The sequence below is a fragment of the Histomonas meleagridis genome (assembly GCF_020186115.1).
Source record: "Histomonas meleagridis strain 2922-C6/04-10x chromosome Unknown contig_20, whole genome shotgun sequence".
NCBI lineage: Eukaryota > Parabasalia > Tritrichomonadida > Dientamoebidae > Histomonas > Histomonas meleagridis.
The window spans coordinates 2446902-2471663 of NW_027150805.1; the positions used below are offsets into that span (position 1 = coordinate 2446902).

Here is a 24762-nt window from a genome sequence, read left to right on the forward strand (position 1 = left end):
ATTCATTTAAATAGTATAATGGCTTTTAATCAAATTGTTTTATACGCCACTTATGATAGCATTCGAAAAGAATATGTTTATATTAAAAAATGGTCACATAGAAATAGTCAAATTACTTCTCGAACAAGAAAAAATTGATATTAATGTTGAAGGTATTTATTAATTTTGTTTGAGATTCATTCTACCGTTTTTATAATTCAAAGAAATATTTGGAAATTATTTACTTTATTTCAAACACCTCTTATCGCAGCAGCTGGAGCAAACCTGATAGAAATCATCAAATTACTTCTTGAACAAGAAAGAATTGATATTAATGCTAAAGATATTTATTTGTTTTATTTAAAATTTATTTTAATGTTTTGATATTTCAAAGTAATATTTGGAAATTATTTAAATTATTTTATACAGCGCTTATGTACGCATCTGAAAAAGGTCATACAGAAATAGTTAAATTACTTCTTGAGCAAAAAGGAATTGATATTAATGCTATATGTATTTATCTTAATAGATTTGGATATCAAAATAATATTTGGAAATTATTTAAATTATTTGATACAGCACTTATGTATGCATCTAAAAATGGTCATATAGAAATAGTTAAATTACTTCTTGAGCAAAAAGGAATTGATATTAATGCTAAAGGTGTTTATTTGTTTTATTTAGGATTTCTTTTAATTTTTTAATATTTCAAAATAATATTTATAAATTATTTAAATAATTTAATACAGCACTTATTGAAGCATCTAAAAATGGTCATATAGAAATAGTTAAATTACTTCTTGAGCAAAAAGGAATTGATATTAATGCTAAAGGTGTTTATTTGTTTTATTTAGGATTTCTTTTAATTATTTAATATTTCAAAATAATATTTGGAAATTAATTAAATTATTTAGAACTGCATTTATTTGGGCAGCTGAATATGGTAACATAGAAATCCTCAAATTGCTTCTTGAACAAAAAGGAATCGATATTAATGCGAAAACAAATTATATGTTATAAATATTATTTATTTTATTTATTTTATTTATTTTATATTTTAAAAAATTATTTGGTTTTTGCTCATAATATTTATCACAGCTTTTATTTTAGCATCTAAATCTGGTCATATAGAAATAGTTAAATTACTTCTTGAACAAAAAGAAATTGATATTAATGCTAAAAATATTAATTTATTTTATATGAGATTTATTTTAATAATTTGTTGTTCCGAAATAATATTTGGAACTTATTTAAACTATTTGATACAGCACTTATAAGCGCATCTAAATATCATCAAAATGAAATAGTTAAATTACTTCTTGAACAAGAAGGAATTGATATTAATGCTAAAAATATTTATATGTTATTTTCAATTTTTATTTTAATATTTTGATATTTAATGATAATATTTGGAAATTATTGAAAATATTTGATACAGCACATGATATTGCATCTAGAAAATATACTAAAACTTGGTTGTTTCGATAGCTATTTATAAATAGTTATATTATTTGAACAAGAAGGAATTACTAGTAATACTAAAAATGTTTTTTTTTTGTATGATATATTTGATGAAATCAATCATCAAACAATATTTTGGTACTTATAGTAATACACATGATATTTTATATGATAGTGTAAATGTTTTTAATAATCATAAGTCCAGAATAATTTTTTTTTTAAATACCTGAATTCAACAAAAACATTATTAAGTTTTAATAAAAATATATTTATCTTTTCAAATTAAATCAACATAAATGTATTTTCAATTAAAATATTTTTAAAAATTAATGTGAAATTAATAAATAAATTATATTTCATTTATAACACAAATAAAATGTACATTTTAACAAAATATTTCACTTCTTGCCAAGATATGGGTCATATGCAAGGCTGATCTGCTCCGGCCTTCCTTGTATCCGTATTACTTCGAACACCCCAAGTCCAATAAGCTCTTGAACGTGGAAATCTGCGTAGAAAATTGAATTATCAATTGTTCTTCGTTCGACTTCTCGCCTTTCCGCAACTCTAGAACGCATCTTCTTTACATAGTTCACAAGATATTTCCTTCCTGCGTCTAAAGACCCGATCACAATTGATGCATATGGAATATAAAGATTATATTCACCATGAGAACGAAGCAATAATACTTTAATTCCAACAAGAGTTTTTATATCTGCTTCGTAAAACCCCGCTTTTTTTAAAGTCTGAAGTGTAATAATTGGCGATATTGATTTTGTAAGTATTTCATCCGCAAATCGTGCTGCAACTGGATTACCATAGCGCTTAACAGAATCAATGTAATCTATTTCAAGCATGAAAAATCTTTCTTTTTGATAAGAAGATAATTGTAATTCAAAAGATTGAATAATTTTTTTACGAATTAACACTTCAATCTCACTTCTTAGTGATTGTAGATTTTCAGCACACTCTATTAGTTGAGCTTCAATAATAATTGGAGATGGTAATGGATTTCCATGATAAATCATATTATCCTTTGGTTTTATTCTCGAATAAAAACTCTCACGTAAGTCCATTATATTTTTATGAGTTGAATTAATTATCGTATAACCATCCGATGAACCCTCATCATCAGAGCTCTCCATTAATGGCATAAATAAAACTTCACAATTAATCTTGTCATTTTTATCTTTGAAATAACGAATTTTCATGAGCAAAACTCCTGAAAGTAATCTTTCAGGAAGTTTTGAGAAAGAATTAACAAATATAAAGACGCTTATTAATCAAAAAAAATTTAGTCAAGCGATTCAACATGCTTCAAGACTTTTATTCTTAAATCCATCAATACTCGAAGCATATTACTTTCGTGGTATTGCGTATGCACAAATATGCGATATACATTCTGCACTTCATGATATACAACATGTAATTGATCTTGACCCATTAAATTCAGAGGCAACTTCATTATATTCATCTCTTAATTTTAATGAAGGTCTTCTTCAATTTGAAAAGAAGCAATATTCGGTAGCTCTTAAACACTTCAGTAGAACAACTCGATATGACAGACAAAATATTAATTCTCGATATTATTCTGCCTTATCACATATAGCACTTAGTCAGTATTCCGAAGCTCTTTCCGTATTACTTGAAGCCAATTCCATAAAGCATCATCCAATTATTGATGCATTATTATCAAATCTCTCACTTCACTTCAACAATCTTCCAGATGCATATCGATATGCTAGTTCATCTCTTTCTTCAGATCCTACCAATCCACATGCGCTTAAAGTCATTGATATCATCAAATGTTACATTGATAAAACATTAACAACAATTGACGAAATTCTATTAAGTAATAACAATTGCGAAACAGCGCTTACATATATTAATAATCTATTAGAAATACGTCCAGATATTATTACATTACGAATTTATAAGTCAATCATCTTAAGAAGTATTAATGATCTCGTTAATGCAGAACAAGAACTTATTGATATTCTTGATCAAACAACTAATAACGAAGCGCAACGCCAACTTTCACTTACGTATAATGATATGGGCATCCAAACATTTATGAACGGTAATGTTAAAGAAAGTATTATATGGTTCGATACGGCAATGAGAGAATATCCAAACGATCCAAACTTTTACATAAACAAAGGCGATTGTTATCGAATATTAAATGAATACGAAACATCGCTTGCGAATTATCACAAAGCGAAAGAATTGGGTTTAACTGGAGAATGTTTAGATAAAAGAATTGCAATAACACATTATGCATTAGCACGAAATGCATTAAAAAAGAATAATAACAAAGCTGCTTTGTATGAATTGGATAAAGCAATTGCAAATTATAATAAATTCGCTGACTTCTTCGTGGTAAGAGCTAAAGTAAATGTAACATTAAACCAAATAGAAAACGCTTTAAACGATTTGGAAAACGCGTTGAAAATTGACCCAAATAATATCGAAGCTAAAAAATTGTTAAATGTACAAAACGAAGAAATGAAAAGAAAAAGAAAAAATGTGAAAAGAAAAATTAAACCAAAAATAACAAAAGTAAATGAAATACAGCCATTCTCAATTGAGGATTTGAGAAATAGGCCATTCGATTACTTAAATGGAACAAAAAAACTCCCAAGAAAAAGATAATTCGCTACGGATATTTGTTTGTTAAATAAACTTTTTTTAGTTATAATAATATTACCCAAAATGATTATTAAGAGTAGAAACAAAAAATAAAAATTCTTTTGAAAAATTCATTTCTTTATAAAAACTGTCACTAAACGATAGAGTGCAACACAAAAAAGCGGGCACCGGGTGGTGACCCTATCGATTTGATTTTAGTTATAATATTGGAATTATAAAATATTCTTATTGCATCATTCTTTATAGAGGGAGGAACAACCTTTATCTCATATTGGAAAATCCTATATATATATATATATATATATTCTACAACTACTAAGAGAAGATATTTTGCTATGGACAAAGCCAAATGAGGAAAGTCAATAAACATTTGAAGTGTCAATACTTATATTTTTTATGTAATTATGATTTTGATGCAAAATTTTTCATAGGGAGTAATTCACATAAAAGATTTGAGTTTAAGAGAAGGAAAACGGTGTGCTAAATTATCAAAATAATGTAAATTAGAGAATTTCAAGTCGGGGATTTTTTCAACATAAAAATGGCGGCTGCCCTGAGGAAGGACAAAGAAAGAAAAAACGTGGATTTTGAACCAGACTAATTTTTATTTATTCATTTTCATCTTTTAACAAATTCATTACCTTCATTAAAATCTACTGCAAATGGATCTTCGTCAACATTCGCTACATTTAAACCCACTGAAAATTTGTTCACTGTATCAAATTCTTTGACTTCTTCAGCTTCTTCGATGTTTATACCCTTTGTTCGCTTATGCTTTTTAATTCGAATTAAAAAAATAACCAACAAAATAACAATAACAACAGCCAAAGTAACACAAACACCAATGATAATTCCGTTTTTGTTGTTTTGCTTTTCATAATTTTGATATACCAATGTATAAAATCCATAATAATAAGTATCATATCAAGAGAATTGAACCACAATGTATGAATAGTAAATAACTTTTGTACTAATATAAATATATTCATCTTCAAATATGGAAAGTAAAGGACTGACTGTAACAAATCCGCTTAAAGAAATTGTTTTTGTTTCAATTAAATGTTGTGTTAATGTAAAAGAATGCGACAAAGTTACATCAGAAGGTAATGAACTGTAAATTACTTGTATCAGAGAAATAATATGAAATAGTTTGGTCATTTGTATTTGAGTAATAATATGGTTTTGATGGTGTCAATGCATTTGATTGTGGATATGTATTTGAATTACTATATGTATTTGATTGTGTATATGTATTTGAGTTACTATATATAATTTGATTATTTTTATTACATATGAAAATAATTGAGATTTTCCATTTTTTGAAGTCAATTTTTTTAAATAATTTTTAGAGTCAAGGTGCGATAATCTTTGCTTTAATATACCATAAATAATTAATATGACTGCGATGCGCCATAAGGAAAAAAGGATGTACAATATGAAATCCCTATATGCAATAGTCAGTGAAAGATTTGTTTCATTTGGAAGCGATTAAGTAAATGCATTCTATTGTGTGAAAGTATTTGATTTAGTAAAAGTATTCTTCTTAGTGAATGTGTTTGATTTAGTGAATGATTCTGTTGCTGAATTACATATTGGAATTATTTCATGAGTAATAGCGAGCTGCCAGAAAGTAGAACCTGTGTATGATTATGCCACTGCAACAGCTTGCGCAGGTACATCTGAAATTGCTGTTTCACCTTCAAAGAATACAAAATGATAATTTGTACATTGCTCAAATCCATATTGTTAAATTTCTTGAACACTTTCACTATGAATGATTACATAAAGTGATGTACATTCTGAAAATGCATATCTTTCAATTGATGTATCCAAATTCTGTATTATAATATTATTTAATTTTGAGCATAAAATGCTGAATCTCCAATTTTCGTAACTATATTTAAAATTATAATATTATTTAGTTTGCTTTAGCCACTAAATAAATAAGCAGTAAATAATTAATATTAATATTTTCGCTAAATATAATATTATCTCAATCAGCGCACCCTGAAGATTTGAACATTCCAATAAAAACTGATGTTAAATTAGAACAATTACTAAATTCATAATGGCTAATAATTAGTTCGTACGTAAATAACAAAATATTGAACACAAACCTCATATATTGGTCAAATTAAGAAAATCGTATAATTACACATTTTATATCCAAAGATCTGATAAGCTAATATTGGAGAATCACATTTTGAAATAAAAATTAAGGGAACCAAACACATTTGGCTCAAGAATATTAAAAAACGTTAATAAATTTTGTATTGCAGATGAAATATTTATTTGATTCCACACAAAAGCAATATCGCCTTAATATGACTCTTCTTCAAAGTCGCTCTCTGACTCAGAGTCACCTGGATGATATATTTTGAAGCCAAAAATTTTGGGAACGTAAACTCTTTGTTCGATTTTCGGGAACAAATGTTGACAAGTATGCATAAACATGTGCACCCATGACGGCCCAAAGAATGCACCATCGATGGTGTGATGCTGGCGGTCTACTGAGTTGTATACATCATGACAATTTGGGCAAAACATTTTCACAGAATGTGAACCTACTTTTGCCGAAACACCATATGGAAGACATCTGATTCCTTTACAGTAAACTCTTGGACATTGCTGGAATTCATTTCTTTGATACTTTTCAAGCATAAGACGTATCCCATTTTTAGTTAATAGAAAACGTGCATGTAATAAGCCATATAAATTCATTGCATCTCGCTCTATATCTGGGTCTATGTTACTATCAGCAGGCCCTTTCTTGATGAGTTCAAGTGCTTGATTAAAATTATCGATTTGTGGTTTGAGTCCGAAAAGGTTGAAAGAATTTGAAATGAACTCGTTGTCTACACGCACAAAAAGAGAAGCTTTAGGTGATTCCAAAAAAACGTCTAGCCAACGTGTCATCCAAAGGTAATTAACGTGCTTCACAATACGATATAGCTTTTTGAATTAAATAAAGTTTATAATTATTTTTTTTTGCAGCTGGAATGTTTTTGCTTTAAGTTTAACCAAAACTTGAAATCCTTGGAGTTGCTTACTGTCTCATTATAATTTTCAAATAAATTCTTATAAGTATTGATATATTTGTGCTTATTGTTAAAATATCAAATTAATCATCAGTTTTTTGAACAAAAAGCTTTTTGCATTTCTTTTCATTAACTTGATGAAATTGTTGTTAGATAAATGAAAACAACTAAAACTTGAGGTTCCAAAAAATCTATTTGTGAAAGTGTCAGATCAAATTTGACTTAATTGCAACCGTTAAAAAAACGTTTTTTTTAAAATTCCACAAAATTCATCATAAACTTTTGAAAAGTAACAATACAAATGCAAGCTTCATCACTTCTCCATGGGCGTGTCGTTTTTATAGGTGACGCATCAGTTGGAAAAACATCTATTCTCAATAATCTTTTTGATATACGGTTTGATGAATATGAACCATCGACTGTTGGTGCAAATTATCAATTATTTACAAATGACATAAAAAACACACATGTTGAAATTCAAATATGGGATACAGCTGGTCAAGAACGTTATCGTACACTGGGCCCAATTTATTACAGAAATTCAATTGGCGCTTTAGTTGTTTTTGACTTAACGTCACGTAATTCATTCACAAATTTACCCAGTTGGATACAGGAATTCACACAAATTGCTGATCAAGATGCAGTTATTTATATTGCGGGAAATAAATCTGACTTAAAAGATGAAAGAATGATATCAACAAATGAAGCACAAGCATGGGCTGAGTCAAATGGGTATCGATATTTTGAAACTTCGGCTCGAACAGGAGAAGGAATCCATGAAATGTTCGATGCATTATCAAAAGAAATTATCCAGAAAAAGATTACATCACATGGAGAAACGAGGTCTCTTCGAGGCGATAACGAGCGATGTTGCTAAGATTTGCGATAATTTATTGTTTTGTAATGCATTTTTAACAGAAACGAAGTGAAAAGCTTCATAAAATTATGGTATTGAATTATAAGTATCGACACCATAATTATAAAATGAAAATACGTACTGTTTAAAAATAATAATTTAATGTTTATTTATTTTTAAGTGTGTGATTAATTTCATGCAATAAAAATTCTCTTTATTTTTTTCCAAAAATAATGTTTTATAAAATGTATTGTCAAAGAGATATTAACCTATAGATCAATGTATTGTTATCTAAAGAAGGAAAAAGTTTTAAGATGAATCAGAAGATGAAAACATATCTTGGAAAAATCAAAAATATAATATTTAGATTTCAGGGTTGATCTGATTTTCGTTGTTGCTCTGCATCATTGTCATGGGGTCAAAATTAGGCGTAACACTATTTTGTTGTATCGATCCATTCATCAAAGAAGATCTCAAGCTAGAGTACCAACGATTTTTAATAGCACCGCATGATCTACCAGGAAGGAGCTGTGCAATAATTGACCATCTATTTCCAACTTCCTTTTGTTTTTCAATAATGATTTGATCTTCCCATTGTTCAAAAGGACCATGCTTAAGAGATGGATCTAAACGGTTGAACCATCTTTCTCGACACTGTTTTGCTGTACGAGTTGGAACGAAACGGGCAACATCACTCCATTTCTTTATACCAATTTGGCTAATTGCTGACTTCAATAGCTCATCTTCTTGTTGGCTCCATGATCCACGTGTGCTGATAAGTGATTTGTTATTCATTGTGTCTAAATTCCCAGCTTGATTTTGAAAAATTGCTTGAAAAATTGCTGGAACTTGTGATGGGTCAATTGCAAGGTTGCCGTACTGTGCAAGTATTTCGTTTTCTGAGGATGCTTGTAGATTACTTTCGCTGTTTTGGTTCGACATTGTTTTTGGCGGCAAACCGTTTTTTGCGGAGAAAAATTTTTATAAAATAACGTCCTCCAAGCTGATAAAAATGGAAATTATTGTGATAGAAGTTAAAAAAAATTGGTTATTATATTTTTTGTAGTTTATTTTCGACACATTTAAGTTTAATGAAAAATTTTTGAATCTATTGGAATTAATAATTAATATTTTTTTTATATCTTGCATTTTTAAATTGTAAATTCATCTGATTTAACCTTACAATGGAGATCACAAGAGGTAACAACAAACAGAGTGCTGGCTCGTAACTTCAGCCACATTTTTTTCTGGGAGATGGGAAATTTTTGGATCCAAACTAGCATCTATTTGATAATCTTCTTGTGGGGCCATTATAATTGATCCTTCAGCAGAATCAGAAGCGTCTGAAACTTTGAGATGAACTTCTTTCTCTCCATCAATTGTAATGTTTGGTTTATCTGGATCGCTGTCTTCATTTTTTGAGCTGCTGCTCCCAGATGAGTTTGATATTTTTACAGAGTCAGAAGAAACAGAGCCACTTCTTGACATTTGAACGTATTTAAACGTCCGCCATCATAACGTACAAAAAAATAAATCAAATTTATCTGTAATTTATAAATAATGTCGAATTACAACAAAAGGTTATCAAGGAATTCTCCAATAAGTACATTTTGCTCTTTTGGTACAAGGAAGTCCTGAAGTTTAAAGACGTCTGATTTGTTGGGAGCACAATAGAAAGGAAACAAACTTCCTGCTTGCGAGTTGCTTTGTTCGATACATTTCCTTTCATCCTGGTTGACGAATGCGCCTGGAATACCTTTAAGTGCAGTTGCCCAAAATCCAAATCTTGATCCCATTCTTTGGATGATCCCTTTAGAAGAGATAAATTGGTGTAACTTACATGCGTAAGATTTTTGGTCCATGTCATCATTTATCGTTTCATATTGTAATGAGTTTTGTATTCCACAATTTGTCAAATTTATTTTTTCATCATTATCATGTTTCTGTTCTACAACATACACATCTTTACTAACACAATCATTTTGTATTTTAATATTTCCAAATAAAAAATTCCCAATGTAATACGCAGCATTTTTTCCAAAGTTATCATATAAATATTTACCTATGTTTTTGTTGATATAAAGTGCTTGTGGAAAAGTAGCTTCATCAATAACCAAATTTTCGACTTGAGAAAATGGGTCAAAAGATGAAAATTCTTTTCCAAAAATTGCCTTTTCACAATTTTCGACTTTTTGTGAGTCTTTGATTGAATCAGGAAGTTCTATCGGCAGAAATTTTGAATGGTCAACGATCAAATCCTTGTTTTGAAACATTGCGATTTGAAGTCCTTGATAAAGCATTGACAATCTATCTGGAAACAATTGATCTGTAATATGAACCCATACACTTCCTTTTGTTTTGTTTGATTTTGAAACTTGTTCCCAATGTTCAATAATTTTCGCTGCAAGAAATATTTCATTACAACTTCTTTCGGACTTTTCATCTTCACAAGGAACAAAAGATGATGACCAAACAGGTAACTTAAGGAATTTGTATGCAAAGTTTACATTTTGCTCTGATGCTTTAAATTTGTGGTGAGAAGATTGTGGAATCTGATTGTTATTTGAATATTGAGAATCATCAATAGTTGTTTCTTGATTAGAAATTTTGTCAAATATAATAGAAAATATTTGGATTTGAAGTAATAAAATCAAAAAGACTAAATAAACAGAGCTACATAATATCCATTTTTTCATTTGTCTTTCACAAGGTTTGTTCGATGGTATCGTTAACCGTCTCAAATAACGAACATTTGAAGAATGAGTCGTTCTCCTGGAGGGAAAAAACCACTCGACGAATTTTCTCTAATGCGGCAGATATACGACGCTCTTCAATACTTAAATTATGAAACCGAATTTGATCCAATCAAACGACATTTACCTTATTTAACTCCATTTTATTTTGCACTTCCAGCGCAAAGTTCTAAAGAACAATTTGATTATTTTGCGTCGCTTTCTATCTGGTTAATGCAAACATATCATCATAGTGATATTGCTACTCCTTCAGATTATGATGAACCTTCTTCAGTAGCCGATAATCTAATGGTAGCTCTACCTTCACTTGGCTTCAAGCTTAACTTTTCATCATCCAAATTACTACCTGGTCATGGAATAGCAGTTTGCACAATTTTAGATGCAATCTTACGTTTAACACTTAAACGCATTAACTTTTCACCAGCTCCTTTCCGTGCCATCAGTGGCTTTGGTGGTGAAGAGGAAGTTCAAACCATTGGCGATAGTGATGATGATGGAATAATTGATGACGCAATTGACATCCAAGAAGATGCCGAGAACAACTCCGACGATTATGAAGTTTCCGATCATGTCACTGGAATTCCTCGAAACACCATTGACTCTGTTGATCTCAAATCGGAAGCCGAACGTGTTGCATCACGACTTCAAATCCGTATTCCGACTACGAAGACAGACTGGCGCTCGCACTTTAGCCAAATGAGTCAGCACCACAAAAGTATAAACGAGATCAATAGTCAGTTGTCACCTATACTTACTAAAGTCGGCGCCGATGTAACTAAAGCGATTCAAGCGATTGAAACGCGCGAGAAGAATCTCAACAATCGCTTCGAGATTAGCGTTTCTGAGTATGCTGAAAAGGCTACTGCGTTATCAGTGGTCGAAGCGCGGCACAGAGAAAAAGTTGCAATTGTTAATGAGTTACAAGAAGAGCTAAAGACAGTCGCAAACAACTTGAACAGTACGAAAGAATCATTGAATGAAAAGCAAAAGGAAGTAAGCGATAATACGCCTTTGATGAAGATTAAAATGGGAATAACGAAGCTGAAGGACGAGGTGAAAAGTTTGGAGCTACAGTCCGCTATTCTACAGAGATCATTGATACAGTCATGGCTCGAAGAAAACGAATTGGCAAAAAGCAGCTACATGTAAGAATTAAGTAAAAAACGGCTCAATAACTGAACGATTTTTTGCAGTTTCAAATGAATAACTTTTCATTAATTCATTATATGCAAATTAAGAGATTTAAAATTAAAAAATTTAATCACTTTTCTTTTAGTGAGCAGATGCGAATCAATTATTCAAGTGCATTTATCATTGCTAATTTATTATGTACATAATGTTTATATTAATAATTTTACTATTATCAATCTTTAACTTATGAAATTTTAATTAAGAAAAACGAGAAAAAATAAAATTCAACTTATTTATTTAAACGTAAAAAACAATGCGACAAAGCCTATTTTAATAAATGGTAATGTGCGTGAACAATTATCAGATGACAATGTCGAGTATTCGATTTTGAACTTGGGTAAGGGAAAATGTAAATAACAGAAAATATTTAGTTTGTAAAAATAAACAACAGAATATCTTTGATTTCAATGTTTTGGGAGTTTGATTTGAATGTTTTATTTTATACAACGCGGTTATTTCTGCAAGAGTTGGGGAAAAAAGATGAATACTATCATTGACAAGGTACTCGCAATAGCAATTTCACAATTTCTTCATAAATACATTTATTCTGTTAGCAGAAAACAAATCCGCACGAGCATATTAAGTGGAAAAGCTTCTTTGGGAGATATTGAAATCAAATCAGAAGCTCTTATATCGAATGGTATTCCAGTTGAAATCACTAAAGGCTTTATTAGGTCAATTGATATCTCATTCCCATGGAGAAATTTAGGCTCAAAACCTTCTGTTTTTTTTGTTGATGGAATCTACATGAAAGGTAAAATTGTTGGAAACACCTTAATTCAAACGGACATTCAAAGCCTACTTCAACAATATGATATATTAACCAAAATGGGAACGGAAGGTGCTCAATCTAATAATTCAAATCTTGCAGGAACCACACTCAAAATTGCTACAAATCTTCAAGCTAAAGTCACAAATGTTCACCTTAGGATCGAATTATCAGATAAAGAAACAACATCATTTGGGATCTTTATTCCGAAAATCGATCTTTTCACAGTTGATAAAAATGGCAACGAAGTTATTCTAGATTCAGCGCCTGACATTTTATACAAGAAAGTAGTTCTTTCAGGGTTTTCATTATATCTTGATACTTCATCTCAACCTATTGATACTTCTACCCAAAGTAAATTCACCGAATGTATGGAGAAAAGTATGAATTCTGATCATCAATACATTCTTAAAGATCTCAATTTTGATGGGATAATTGAAATTCCAGTTAATCAAACGAATGGGAACAAACTTTTTGACACGAAAGTCAAATCCATAAATCTTTTTTTCAATTCCGCCCAATGGGAAGGTATTCAAGAGATTCAATCTCGATATAATAAGTTTTCCCGAATTATGTTTTTTGAGAGTTGTGGTCGTCCTAACTTCAAACGCCGCCGTGATCTTCGAGGTTGGTGGCATTATTCATATCGAACTGCACGTAAAAAGCGCATTAAAAAAGAATTTATTGTCAAAACCGCTCTTGAATTTCTCAAGAAGCGAAAAACAGAAAAAGAATATCTATTAAGTGTTCTTAATTCTGATAATGAAACAGAGAAAAAGAACTTACAAGATGTTTATGGTGTCGAGTTATCATCAATGCTTATACAGTATATGATATTTTTAAAGAAGAAAGAAATACTTGAAAAACAAAGTGAAGAAGAAGAAAAAATCGAATTAAATTTAGATGAAACTGATTCTGATCCACTTTTAGTTAAGTTTCATATACATAAAATCAAAGCTGTTATACAATATGATAAAGAAAATCCATTATCGAAAATATTAATCAAAGATATTAAAGGGAATTTTGAAAATCGGAAGACGAACAATATAATTAATGCTTCCATTAAAGATTTCTCATTAATTAATTCGATTAATTCCAACAAAATATTTTATTTTAAGAAACAACCTAAAGGCAATGAATGTATTCTATTTAAAATGTATAAAAACAAAGAAACGCAAATTCTTCAATTAGATTTAAACATTGGTTCACCGATATTAAACATTGACTTTAACTTCTTTGATAAATTCCAAGAATTTTATACCGAAGGAATGAAATTAATACGCGATAAAAGAAATATCAAAAGTTTACAAGAGCAACCACAAAAAAGAGATTCGACGATATTAGAGATACAAAACTTAATTAATAATCATAATAAAATTGATTTAAGAGCACATATGGATACGCCAATGATTATATTTCCTACGAAAGAAAATATTATTATTAATTTCGGCGCTTTCGATGTTAAATCAATTGATTATCAAATCGAAAGAGATATACATAACGAAGAAACATTTTTCGATAAATATTTGTTTTCGATTGAAGGATTCCAAATTCAAGTTGGGAAACATAATTTATGTGATAAAGTTGTTAAGTTTCAAATTGGAATTAAACATAGTTTTATACAAAGGAGTACAATGATAATGAATTCCTTTGATATCAATGTAAAAAATATGGTATTTAACATATATCATTTAGATTATTTAACATTATTAGAATTAATAAGTTTAATACCAAATAATAATAATAATCAACAACAACAACAACAACAGCAACAACAACAACAAATTGAAGTTGATGATAGTCAATTTATTCAAAGATCAAATTCTTTTTATGTACATATTAATTTTGATGACTTTTCATTCAACTTTTTGGATAAAATTAACGTGAAAATTGATATTAAAGATGTCGACTTTTTAATTTATGGGCTTCAAAGTAAAATAGAATCAAAGTTTACTTTGAAGTCATTAATAGTCAATACGCAAGAAATAAATTTGATTAACTTTAAAGGAGAAAATGAAACAAATGCAATTTCAGCAAATATTATATCAGAAATTACAGATAAAGATTTACTTGATATAAAACTTAATAATTCGACAGCTAAAATATATGTTGACATTCCATTAATAATGAAAATCATTGAATATTTTAATGTTAATACCAACAATAATAACAATGAACATGATAATACAATACAACAACAACAAAAACCAATTAATACTAATAAACAAAATGAAATACATTTAACAAAATATGCAATACAAAAAAGACTCGAAAAATACGTTTATTTGACATTAGCAATTAATCAACAAAAAACTGAAGTGTTCATTCCATGTTATCAAATGTTTTGTATTTCTTTCGATTCGATTACAATTAAAACACCCGAACAAATTCAAAGAGATATTAATAACTATGAAACTTATTATGATACTTTTGATTTCGAAATGAACAAATTCCAAATATTAATGAATCAAATCGCTTTAATTGAACCAATTAATACTTCGTTAAGATTCCAAAATTCATTTGTTAAATGCGATGAAATAGCAAATCAAAAATATTACTTCAAAATGTCAAAAGTTGTTTTGTTCCTACATGACATACAATACAAAGATTTAATGAAATCACTCGATTACATAAGCGAACAAATCTCAGTGAATAGTGAAAACAAAGCAATTACAAATGAAACAAATGAAGTAATAACTAAAGAAAATGAAGTAAAAGATGAAGAAAATAATGAAACAAATGAAGTAATAACTAATAAAAATGAAATATATGATGAAAATGAAATTGTAGAAGCAACAAACAATAGTTTCGTTCAGAGAATACCTAAAATAGAAATTGATGCTGAGTTTGAACAATTTTCTGTTCATTTAATTCAGGATAACTGCGAATATGGTTCAGATTTTGTATTAAATGGATTCAAAATATTATTTAATAATGTCAACAATGGCATTAATGATGTCGATTTAATTGTTGGCACATTTTTAGGTACAAAAACAATTAATGACATCGAAAGCAAAATTTTACATTTCGATGATGAAACGAAACTTAAAATTCTATTTTCAAACAATAAATATAAGTTAAATAGTCACATAAAAGAAATTCTCATTGACTTCGACCTTGAATGGATCGAATTCATGAAAAGTTTCTTTATTATTAATGCTGAAACTGAAATTATAGAACCACAAAATGAAAAAAAAGAAACGCAAATTATAAAACAACAAAACGAAGAAAAAAAAACTGTTGAGAATACGAAAAGTAATAGAAATATGGAATTGGAGTATTCATTTGAAGTTGATAAAGCGTCAATTTCAGTGAAAATCCAAGAAAAGTATAACATCACAATAGAAAACATTTCCATTGTTAAAGAAGACACAAATAATAATTTTGGAATTAATAACATTTCATTTAATGTTGAATTAGAGACATTACTTGAAATGAATTTATTTCATGTTTCACTTAATTTAATTGAGTTAAATCATTATAAAATCGGAGGTTCAATTAATGATTTAATGATTAATATATCACAAGAACAATATAAAAATATTATTCATTTTATGAAAGACTTAATGAATATAATACCAAAATCCAAATCAACAACAAAAGTCGAAACTAAAAATCAAAACATTAATTCAAATCCATCTTTATATGATATCGACTTTAGTTTGAATTCATCGAATATTAAAATGGCAAAACAAAACGATAATTTCGATTTAACATTAAATGAATTTAAGTTATCATTGATGCCGAATATAAATGGTAACGCTGTGGTAAATAATATGTTATTAAAATGTAATAACGAAAATATTATTTCACCAAATGAATCACTTACAGTAAAAATCGATTTTGCAGGCGAAAAGTCAAATGAAATTTCGATATTACTTCCGCAAACAAAAGTTTTGTTATATCCAAAGCAAATCAGAAACATCCTCGGATTCTTCAACATAAACGAAAACAAAGAAACAAATAATAAAGAAAACGAAACTAATGAAAATATTAATAACGAAAACAATGAAATTAATGAAAATAATGATAAAGTAAATGAAATAACTAATAACGAAAATAATGATAAAGAAAATGAAATAAGTTTAGAAGAAGTTGAAACTGATAACAGCGAACAAAAGAAAACACTTAAAATTTCGATCATTGCAGATAATTTGAACGGCTCCATTATCAACGAGAGCACTACTGCGAAAATTGATTTTGATGATTTCGACTTATGTTTAATATTTAATGAATATACAAAAGTTATTATCAAAACGAATGCAACCAAAATTATAAATCCGAAGTTCAAACATCCATTTATAGTTACTGACAAAATCAATTTCGAATACTTCAATGGAAACATATTTGTGGATATCAATGAATTAGAGTCCGATTTCCAATACGACTATTTAATGTCAGTTGTTAACTTTGCGTTTGTAATTTATTCGACGCCAATCGAACGCGATTTTTCAGGTCCAATATCAATGTCAGCGTTAACATATGATGTTAAAGTTGAACATATTAAAGGAAATTTTGTGACACGATCAGTTAAATATTTACCAATTAACTTTCGTAAAGTTATCTTTAAGTCAAAAGACGGATGTAATCATATAGCAAAGATTCGAAAAGGAAAAATTTCGACGTTATTTAAGTTTACTAAATTAAGTGTTCCAATGTTTTGGGATATTTCGAAGAAATTACCAAACATTAACAAAGGATTCGAAAATGAAAATCGTTTTGTCGAGCCATTTATAGGTAAAAATTCGACATTTTTAAGAGCAATGAATTTCATTTGTAAATTTGACAAAATTTCAATGGTTTATGATCGGAAACTATCGCAAATATTTTGTGAAACGATTTCATCATTTATACCAAGAAGTAATCCAAATCTTTTATATCCATTTTATATTGATATGTCGATATCATTTATAGTTAAAAGTTTTGAAGGAGAGATATCAACAGTACCAAATATTATCTTAAAAAATATTAAATATGTATATAATTCGACCAAAATGAAATTAACAATTGGAAGTTATTCATTATTTTCTAAAATATATTCAAATAAGAATAAGAAATCATTAAAATTTATACTTCAAAACAAACAAAAGAAATTATACTTAAAATCATTTACAGGTGAAATTGATTATAATAGTTTAAACATAATTTTACCAATTATATTACAATCGCCATTTCTTACACATCAATGGACACAACCAAAACCTAAAATAGAAACGAATAATGAACAAAATAATTTCCAATCTGATTTATCGATCTCTATTAAACCAAGTAAAATAACATTTCCTATAACTAATTCTAATTATCAACTTCAAACACAATTTGATTGTTTATTTATAACAAAGCCATTAATATTTATAGTTGAAATTAATTGTTCATATTTTAATATAATTAATAATCAACAAGAATTAATACATCAAATCTTAAATAAGTTTAATGTTAAACTTAATATAGTAACTAATTCACAAACAAAAATTGTTACAATATTATCGACACCAATTAATATATTATTATCAGCAGCAGATATTTTTTATTTACAACAATTTCTAAATAAAGATATACCTGAATTAATGGAATGTTTCAAATCAGAAAATGATGAATTATCACCTAAAATTACAATCAAGAATTATAACATTGATATATATGTTCAACCAATATCAGTCGTATTAATGAGTAATGCATTAAATTATAAATGTTTTAAACCAATTATTCATTTTAAAACAGAAACAATTAATATAAAAATGAATACACAAACTTGTACTAAAGGTTCATTCATAATAAAAATTAATGGAATTCAAGTGTTAAATCCTGTTAATGGTTATTATGATTATTTAATTGAACCAATGGTCATTGGAATCGATTTAATGCTTGATACAGATAAAGAATTTACAATTCGTTTTATAGACCCTTTAAGAATTAATGCATCTTTTAATACAATTCGAATGCTGATGGATTTCATTGAACGAATTAAACAAATTCCTCAAAGTTCACAATCAAATTTATTTATAGTTAATGAAACAGGTTCAAACTTAACGTTAAAACTTAAAGAAAATAATAAATTAAATTCATCAAATATTATCCTTAAAAAAGATGGGAAAATTAATATTCGAATTGGTACAAAAATTGCATTTGAATCATCAATTTATAATTGGGTTTCACCTATTGAACCTACAAATCCATTTTTAGCAGGGAAAAATACAATTTTTTATCAACGGAATACTGTTGATTGTCAAGAATTTGTATTTTCATCAATTTTAAAAATTAATAATCAAACAGATTATGATTTATTATTAATTGATCATACTGCAGGAAAGAAAAATGTCTTAAATATTAAAGCACAACAAATTACTTCAATTCCACCAAATGTTTTATTATCACAAGATTTCGGACTTTCAGGTACAAATCCTAATAAAGAAAGTCGATTTTCTATTTCGGAATTAAAAGATAACATTAAATATATCGAATTATTCTTTGATGGTATATATGTAAATTTATTATTAATTGGAGAATATGATTCAATCTCAAGTATTTATATTGTTAATATTACTCCGATTACAATACTTAAAAATCGATTATTATATAATTTAATGATATCATTTGAAAAAGAAAAATATAAAATTCAACCAGGAAAAGATCAAATGTCATTTACATTTAAATATAATTCGACAAGAGTACAGTTCATAATGCAAATTGATGAAATACAAGAAGAACCAAAAAATTATATTTTAAGTTTAGAAAATGATAAACCACAAAAGTTCTTAATCAAAAATCAAAACTCAAATATATTAATAGCGATTCAATGTACTAAATATAAAGGACAAACAATTATAACATTTTATTCGCCTACAATTATATTTAATAATACAAATCATGACTTAATTTTACGGAATAATGAATTCTTTTCATTTATATTTAAGAAAAGTTTTGGTATTTGGGGAGTCGAATCATATTTTAATGAGAAACCAATGATCGAAACTAAGTTTGGATTAATTGACCAAAAATATGAATTATTGTCACAAGACATTGATTGTTATATGGATAATACTTATGGAGTTATATTAATACCATCTGAAACACATCCGACAAAGTTATATTGTCCTTTAAGTTATAAAATTAATTCAGCAAATCCATTTTCTACATCGACAATTATTAATATATATTCCAAAATCAAAATCAAAAATAATTTATTAATTCCATTAATTATTAAACCTTATGATAATAAACATAAAGTTGAATATGGGAAAAATATAAAAATTGATCCGAAAGCAACTATAGCTATCACAAATTCATTAAAAGAATTCACGTTTTTAGTACAATCACCAAACTCGAAAAACTTTTTAATATTATATGCAAATTCACAAATACATACGACTTTTATATTTCAAAATAAAAATGGAACTAATCAATATATCGAATTATTAGTTGAAGAAGTTAGTCATGAAATGATAATAAAGTTTAGTGTTCCAACATTTCCACAACCATTAATGATATCGAATTGTTTAAGTTATGATTTTTATTATAAACAAACAGAAAACAGCTTAATAAAAGTCAAAGTTTTAACAGATACAACTTCATTATTTGGGTTTGAAAATCCATATTTATCGAATGATTTTTATATTGAAGTTGATGAACAATTAATAAAAATTAATACAACAATTACTGACTTTAAATTAAAACATCAAATTAATGATAAACAAATATTTACATTTATACGAACTAATTCTGATTCTACTAAAACGATTATAGTTTGTGACAATGAACAATTAATTGATTCATTTAAACAATCACAAGTTCATCATAGTACAAAACAATTCATATTCTTCATTCCTCAGATCGAAATCTCATTGATTAATAACGATTATTGTGAGTTTTGTATGTTCTTAATTACAAACATCGGATTACAATTCATCATACATCCAAAGATTCGTCAACTTGAGTTCTTTATTAACTCTTTACGTATATATGATATGCATCCAAATGCGATAATAGAAGTACCAATATCTTGTGATCAAAATGAAAATAATCCATTTCTAGAATTTAAGTCGACAATGAATGCAAACGCTCCTTTACTTTCATCATTCCAATCAATAAGTTTTGATATGAATGAAATTAATTTGATTTTAGACGTTTCATTTTTATCCGATTTAATTTCATTTTATTATTTATTAACACCAAAATATCAAAAAGTATCGGCATTAGATTTACCAAAGCCTTCTATTAAATCTGTTGGTTATTCATCAACACAATTCATATTGCAATCGTTGTTAATAAAGAAAATTAATATTAATGTGTTCATCGTTGGAAGAACAATGAGACCGAAAATTTATCCAATTCTTTTTAAATGGATAAATTATATCCCGACTTTGACTAAGCCTTTAAGGTTCCATATTAGTTCGTTTAAACGTGAAAATCAAATCGTTAGTAATAATTATTTGGTGACTCATATTATGAACCCAATGAAACAACAATTAATTTCTCAAGCGTATTCGGTTATAACCGGAACTATATTCAAATTTATACCAGAAGAACCGCCCGAAATTTATAAAAGTACTCGGAGTAAACCTCTGAAAACAACCGCTAAGGTGCTACAAACGGGCGAAAAGTTCTTTCATGCTGTAACATTGATTTTACAATACTTAACAATGTCTGATAGCTTCGTTAATACTTCCGGTATTAACCAGTCTTCAAAGGAAGTTGTGAAAAATAGTTTTATAGCTGCTGGTAAAGGTTTTGGTGATGCAGTAACTGGAATTTTTATGGATCCAATTGAAGGCGCTAAAAAAGAAGCTAAAGGACGTAAGTTTATTGGATTCGCTAAAGGTTTAGCTAAAGGGATCACTGGTGTTGTAACAAAACCTTTTAGTGGAATTATGCAAATGGGAACTGGATTAATAACAGCATCAAGAAAAGCGATCGAAGACGAAAACACAGTTTTGAAAAGAACAAGAGACTCTAGAGCTTATCCAATGCATAGAATATCGACATTTGAAGAATCACAAAATGCAATGAATTATCAAATGATTTGTCGACAAGTGAATTCAGCTGAGTATTTGTTTGATATTTATTTCAGTAAGAATCAAAATAGTTGTATTTGTATAACAAATTTGAGAGTTTTCTTATTTGTGATGAAAAATGAGAATGAAATAAGTATGGAATGTTTCTTCGAGATTGTAAATATTAGGAAAATGTTGATGAATATGAATAAAATGAAATTCGAATATATGAACCATACTATAAATCGAAAGATGGAATTCGAATTTAAGTTAGATTCTGATGCTGAAAGAGCATATAGAATAATCCAAACGTTGTTTAAGTTGTTAACAATAGGAATCGACGATTGACAGAAATATGTTTGTTAATAAATATTTAGATATAAATTTGTTTTTAGAAAAAGAGAGAGAAGTGTTTATTTTATCTATTAACAATAACCTCTTTTGATTAAATAGGTAATGTTTCATCACCACCAAGGAATGGTAAAATCCGTGAAAGATATGGTATCTTAAGAAGGAGTTTGAAAAGGAGAGGAAGGAATCCACCAAACAACCAATATGCACCACAAATTTCACATATAATTCCAGGTAATGGTAACTTAAAAAATACTAAAGCAATACCAAGTAAAAATGCAATTGTTCCATGAAGTTTGTCTTTCTGTATTGCGAATGAATAAAAGCCTTTTGGATTCATAAGAATTAAAATTGCTAAAAGAATTAAAATATTTGACATTACAAGTAATGCCCTATCAAGAAGCAATAAAATTCCAATGATAAAAAACGACACGCCAAAACCAAGAAGTCCGAGGCCGATGATACTTTTGTCATTCATTTTTTCACAAAAGTTAATACCGGTCAGTAAAGCTCTCAAAAAAACACGTTATATTGCAAGACCATAACGTTTAAAATTTACGAAAATCTAATTTTTTTTTATTATGATTAACTTATAAGAAAACCAAATTATTACCAACAATATTATTCACTAATAACTTTACTTTAACCTATTTCACTTAAGAAAATAAAATTCATGCTTGCGATAATGCAGAAAAAAATTATCTATTTAAATTAATGACTTTTTCTGAACAACTTTTTGTTTTCGCGGAAGAATTTTTTCAATCGCATTCGATCGTTCTCCATATTGGACTCTTAATCATGCAGAATACCAACACCCGTCTCAGAAGAGTTAGGTCAGCAACAACAGCAAGAAGGCCAAAAATGGGTGACATCATTTCACCTGATGAATACTGTTATATTAAAGCAGATGAGCCAATGTTTTTCTTAAACCAATATGCAAACAAAAATATAGAAGATATGGTAAATAATAATGATGTAAATTTGATTCCACAAATCGGTGGAAAGTCTGCTGCAGAAGCTTATCCAGATCTTTTAGCAATTTTTAATTCACCAAGATTTAATCCTCGATCTCAACCATTACCATTACTCAAAGATTTCATTAGCGTGATCAGAGAGATTTTAACAAGCGATGCATTCTCTTATGTTATGGGTGTATGGCCTCCAGTTTTTCCAGCCGAAGATCCCAAGATGACTGCTCTCTTACTTTATATCATAAAAATGATTCACGATTGTAAGTCAGGTATTAATGTTATCCATTGGTGTTCACGTGTATTAGCACCAGATAATTGGTGTGGAGAATCATCCAAAAAGAATTCACATCTTAAAGCCATTTGTCTTTGTCATCGTACTCGTAAAGTCTTTACGGAAAACAAACTTTTTTGGGCTACCATAAATACATCCAATCATTTTGAATTATATAGAATTGAAAACAACAATCTTGTTCTTCATACCAAAGGCGAAGCTAATTCAATCACTATTGCTAAAGGCGGTAAAATCATTGAGATCCATTCTTCTAACGGTGAAATCATCAAGCGCATTACGCCGGTTGACGATAGCGCGTGCACTTTTTGGCCTGATGCACTTTTGCCAACCGCCCAACCGTTTCCTCTAATGTTTGGATCTTCTTCTCGACCATTTCCAGACAATGGAATTTTATCATTATATGAAGCGCTTCTAGCGGATGATTTACTAGTTGTTAAATCATTATTACAAAATGATGTATCACTTGTTGCAAAATCATTACCATTAGCAGAAGCCCTTTTAAATGTATTTGCGCATGCAGGCAAAGTCAATCAACTTTTAACAGTCTTAACATCTATTGATTTTGAGAATGCGTTAGCAAGTACAATAGTTCGTAATAATAGTCATTTAACGAATATGTTTAAAGTTTTCTTCAAACGATATGGGCAACAATATTATCAAATCTTCCTGAAAAAGGCCGTACAATTTATAGAAAAAGCCGGCGACATGAACACAGCGTCAGTCGAACATATTTCATCTGTAATATTTACTATATTACGTTATATTTATTCAAGTGAAATTGGAATTTCGCCACAAATTCGACACTTTGCATCAATTCTTAAGTCATTTTCAGCCGTGAAACTGAACTCGAAACAAGCGTCATATAATTCTCTTTCTGGATTCTTCTGCTTACGATTTCTTACGTCAATTCTTGCAGACCCAATACAATTTGATTCGAATTATGAAATTAAGACTGAGCAAATTAAAGTGTTAATACCATTTTCACAATTGTTACAAACGCCATTAAACTTAAACTTGTTTTCGGGTAAATTCGATTCATTTGCACATAATAATAATTTGTTGATCAAACATTTCTTCCCGAGAATAGTAAAATTCGTGTTCTCAATCGCAGATTTACCTTCAGAGCCTCCGAAATATGAAGTGCCAACACCAGAAGTATTAAGGCAATCATTAGAACTAATAATGGAACATTTGGGTAACGTACATCTGAAGTTTGGACAGAAGTATAAACAATTCGCTGAAAAAAGTAGTGAATTCACAAACATTGGTTGGAATATAGGCGCTTTCTTGATGTCTTTCTTTAAGGAGAATTTGAGGAGTACGGAAAACGTGTTGTCTACAAGGCATTTAAGAAATCATGAGCATCATGAACATGCTGTACATGCACCTGCTTAATGCATATGCAGTTTTAAGTTTTGAAAAAAAATTAAATGTTTTTTTGAGGTGGGTTTCAATAGTAAAA

The 24762-nt window shown here is 28.6% G+C and overlaps 7 protein-coding genes across 7 annotated transcripts; 4 read left to right on the plus strand and 3 right to left on the minus strand.

Moving 5' to 3' along the window:
* Positions 1–1838: 1838 nt before the first annotated feature.
* GO595_003285 (uncharacterized protein) lies at positions 1839–2297 on the minus strand (the record flags this gene model as incomplete). The annotated part of the gene is made up of 1 exon (XM_067916288.1): positions 1839–2297. The coding sequence occupies one exon, from the start codon at positions 2295–2297 to the stop codon at positions 1839–1841; it is 459 nt and encodes a 152-aa protein (XP_067777086.1).
* Positions 2298–2649: 352 nt separating this feature from the next.
* On the plus strand, positions 2650–4092 carry GO595_003286 (tetratricopeptide repeat protein 16; the record flags this gene model as incomplete). The annotated part of the gene is made up of 1 exon (XM_067916290.1): positions 2650–4092. One exon carries the CDS (start codon positions 2650–2652, stop codon positions 4090–4092), a length of 1443 nt encoding a protein of 480 aa, XP_067777087.1.
* A 2316-nt stretch (positions 4093–6408) lies between these two features.
* On the minus strand, positions 6409–7005 carry GO595_003287 (Casein kinase II regulatory subunit family protein; the record flags this gene model as incomplete). The annotated part of the gene is made up of 1 exon (XM_067916291.1): positions 6409–7005. The coding sequence occupies one exon, from the start codon at positions 7003–7005 to the stop codon at positions 6409–6411; it is 597 nt and encodes a 198-aa protein (XP_067777088.1).
* Positions 7006–7428: 423 nt separating this feature from the next.
* Positions 7429–8004, plus strand: GO595_003288 (small GTP-binding protein; the record flags this gene model as incomplete). The annotated part of the gene is made up of 1 exon (XM_067916292.1): positions 7429–8004. One exon carries the CDS (start codon positions 7429–7431, stop codon positions 8002–8004), a length of 576 nt encoding a protein of 191 aa, XP_067777089.1.
* Positions 8005–8346: 342 nt separating this feature from the next.
* GO595_003289 (Myb-like DNA-binding domain containing protein) lies at positions 8347–8925 on the minus strand (the record flags this gene model as incomplete). Its single annotated transcript, XM_067916293.1, has 1 exon — positions 8347–8925. One exon carries the CDS (start codon positions 8923–8925, stop codon positions 8347–8349), a length of 579 nt encoding a protein of 192 aa, XP_067777090.1.
* A 1865-nt stretch (positions 8926–10790) lies between these two features.
* On the plus strand, positions 10791–11885 carry GO595_003290 (intraflagellar transport protein 57-like; the record flags this gene model as incomplete). The annotated part of the gene is made up of 1 exon (XM_067916294.1): positions 10791–11885. One exon carries the CDS (start codon positions 10791–10793, stop codon positions 11883–11885), a length of 1095 nt encoding a protein of 364 aa, XP_067777091.1.
* A 9450-nt stretch (positions 11886–21335) lies between these two features.
* GO595_003291 (GTPase-activator protein) lies at positions 21336–24695 on the plus strand (the record flags this gene model as incomplete). The annotated part of the gene is made up of 2 exons (XM_067916295.1): positions 21336–21725; positions 22842–24695. 2 exons carry the CDS (start codon positions 21336–21338, stop codon positions 24693–24695), a joined length of 2244 nt encoding a protein of 747 aa, XP_067777092.1.
* Positions 24696–24762: the final 67 nt, after the last annotated feature.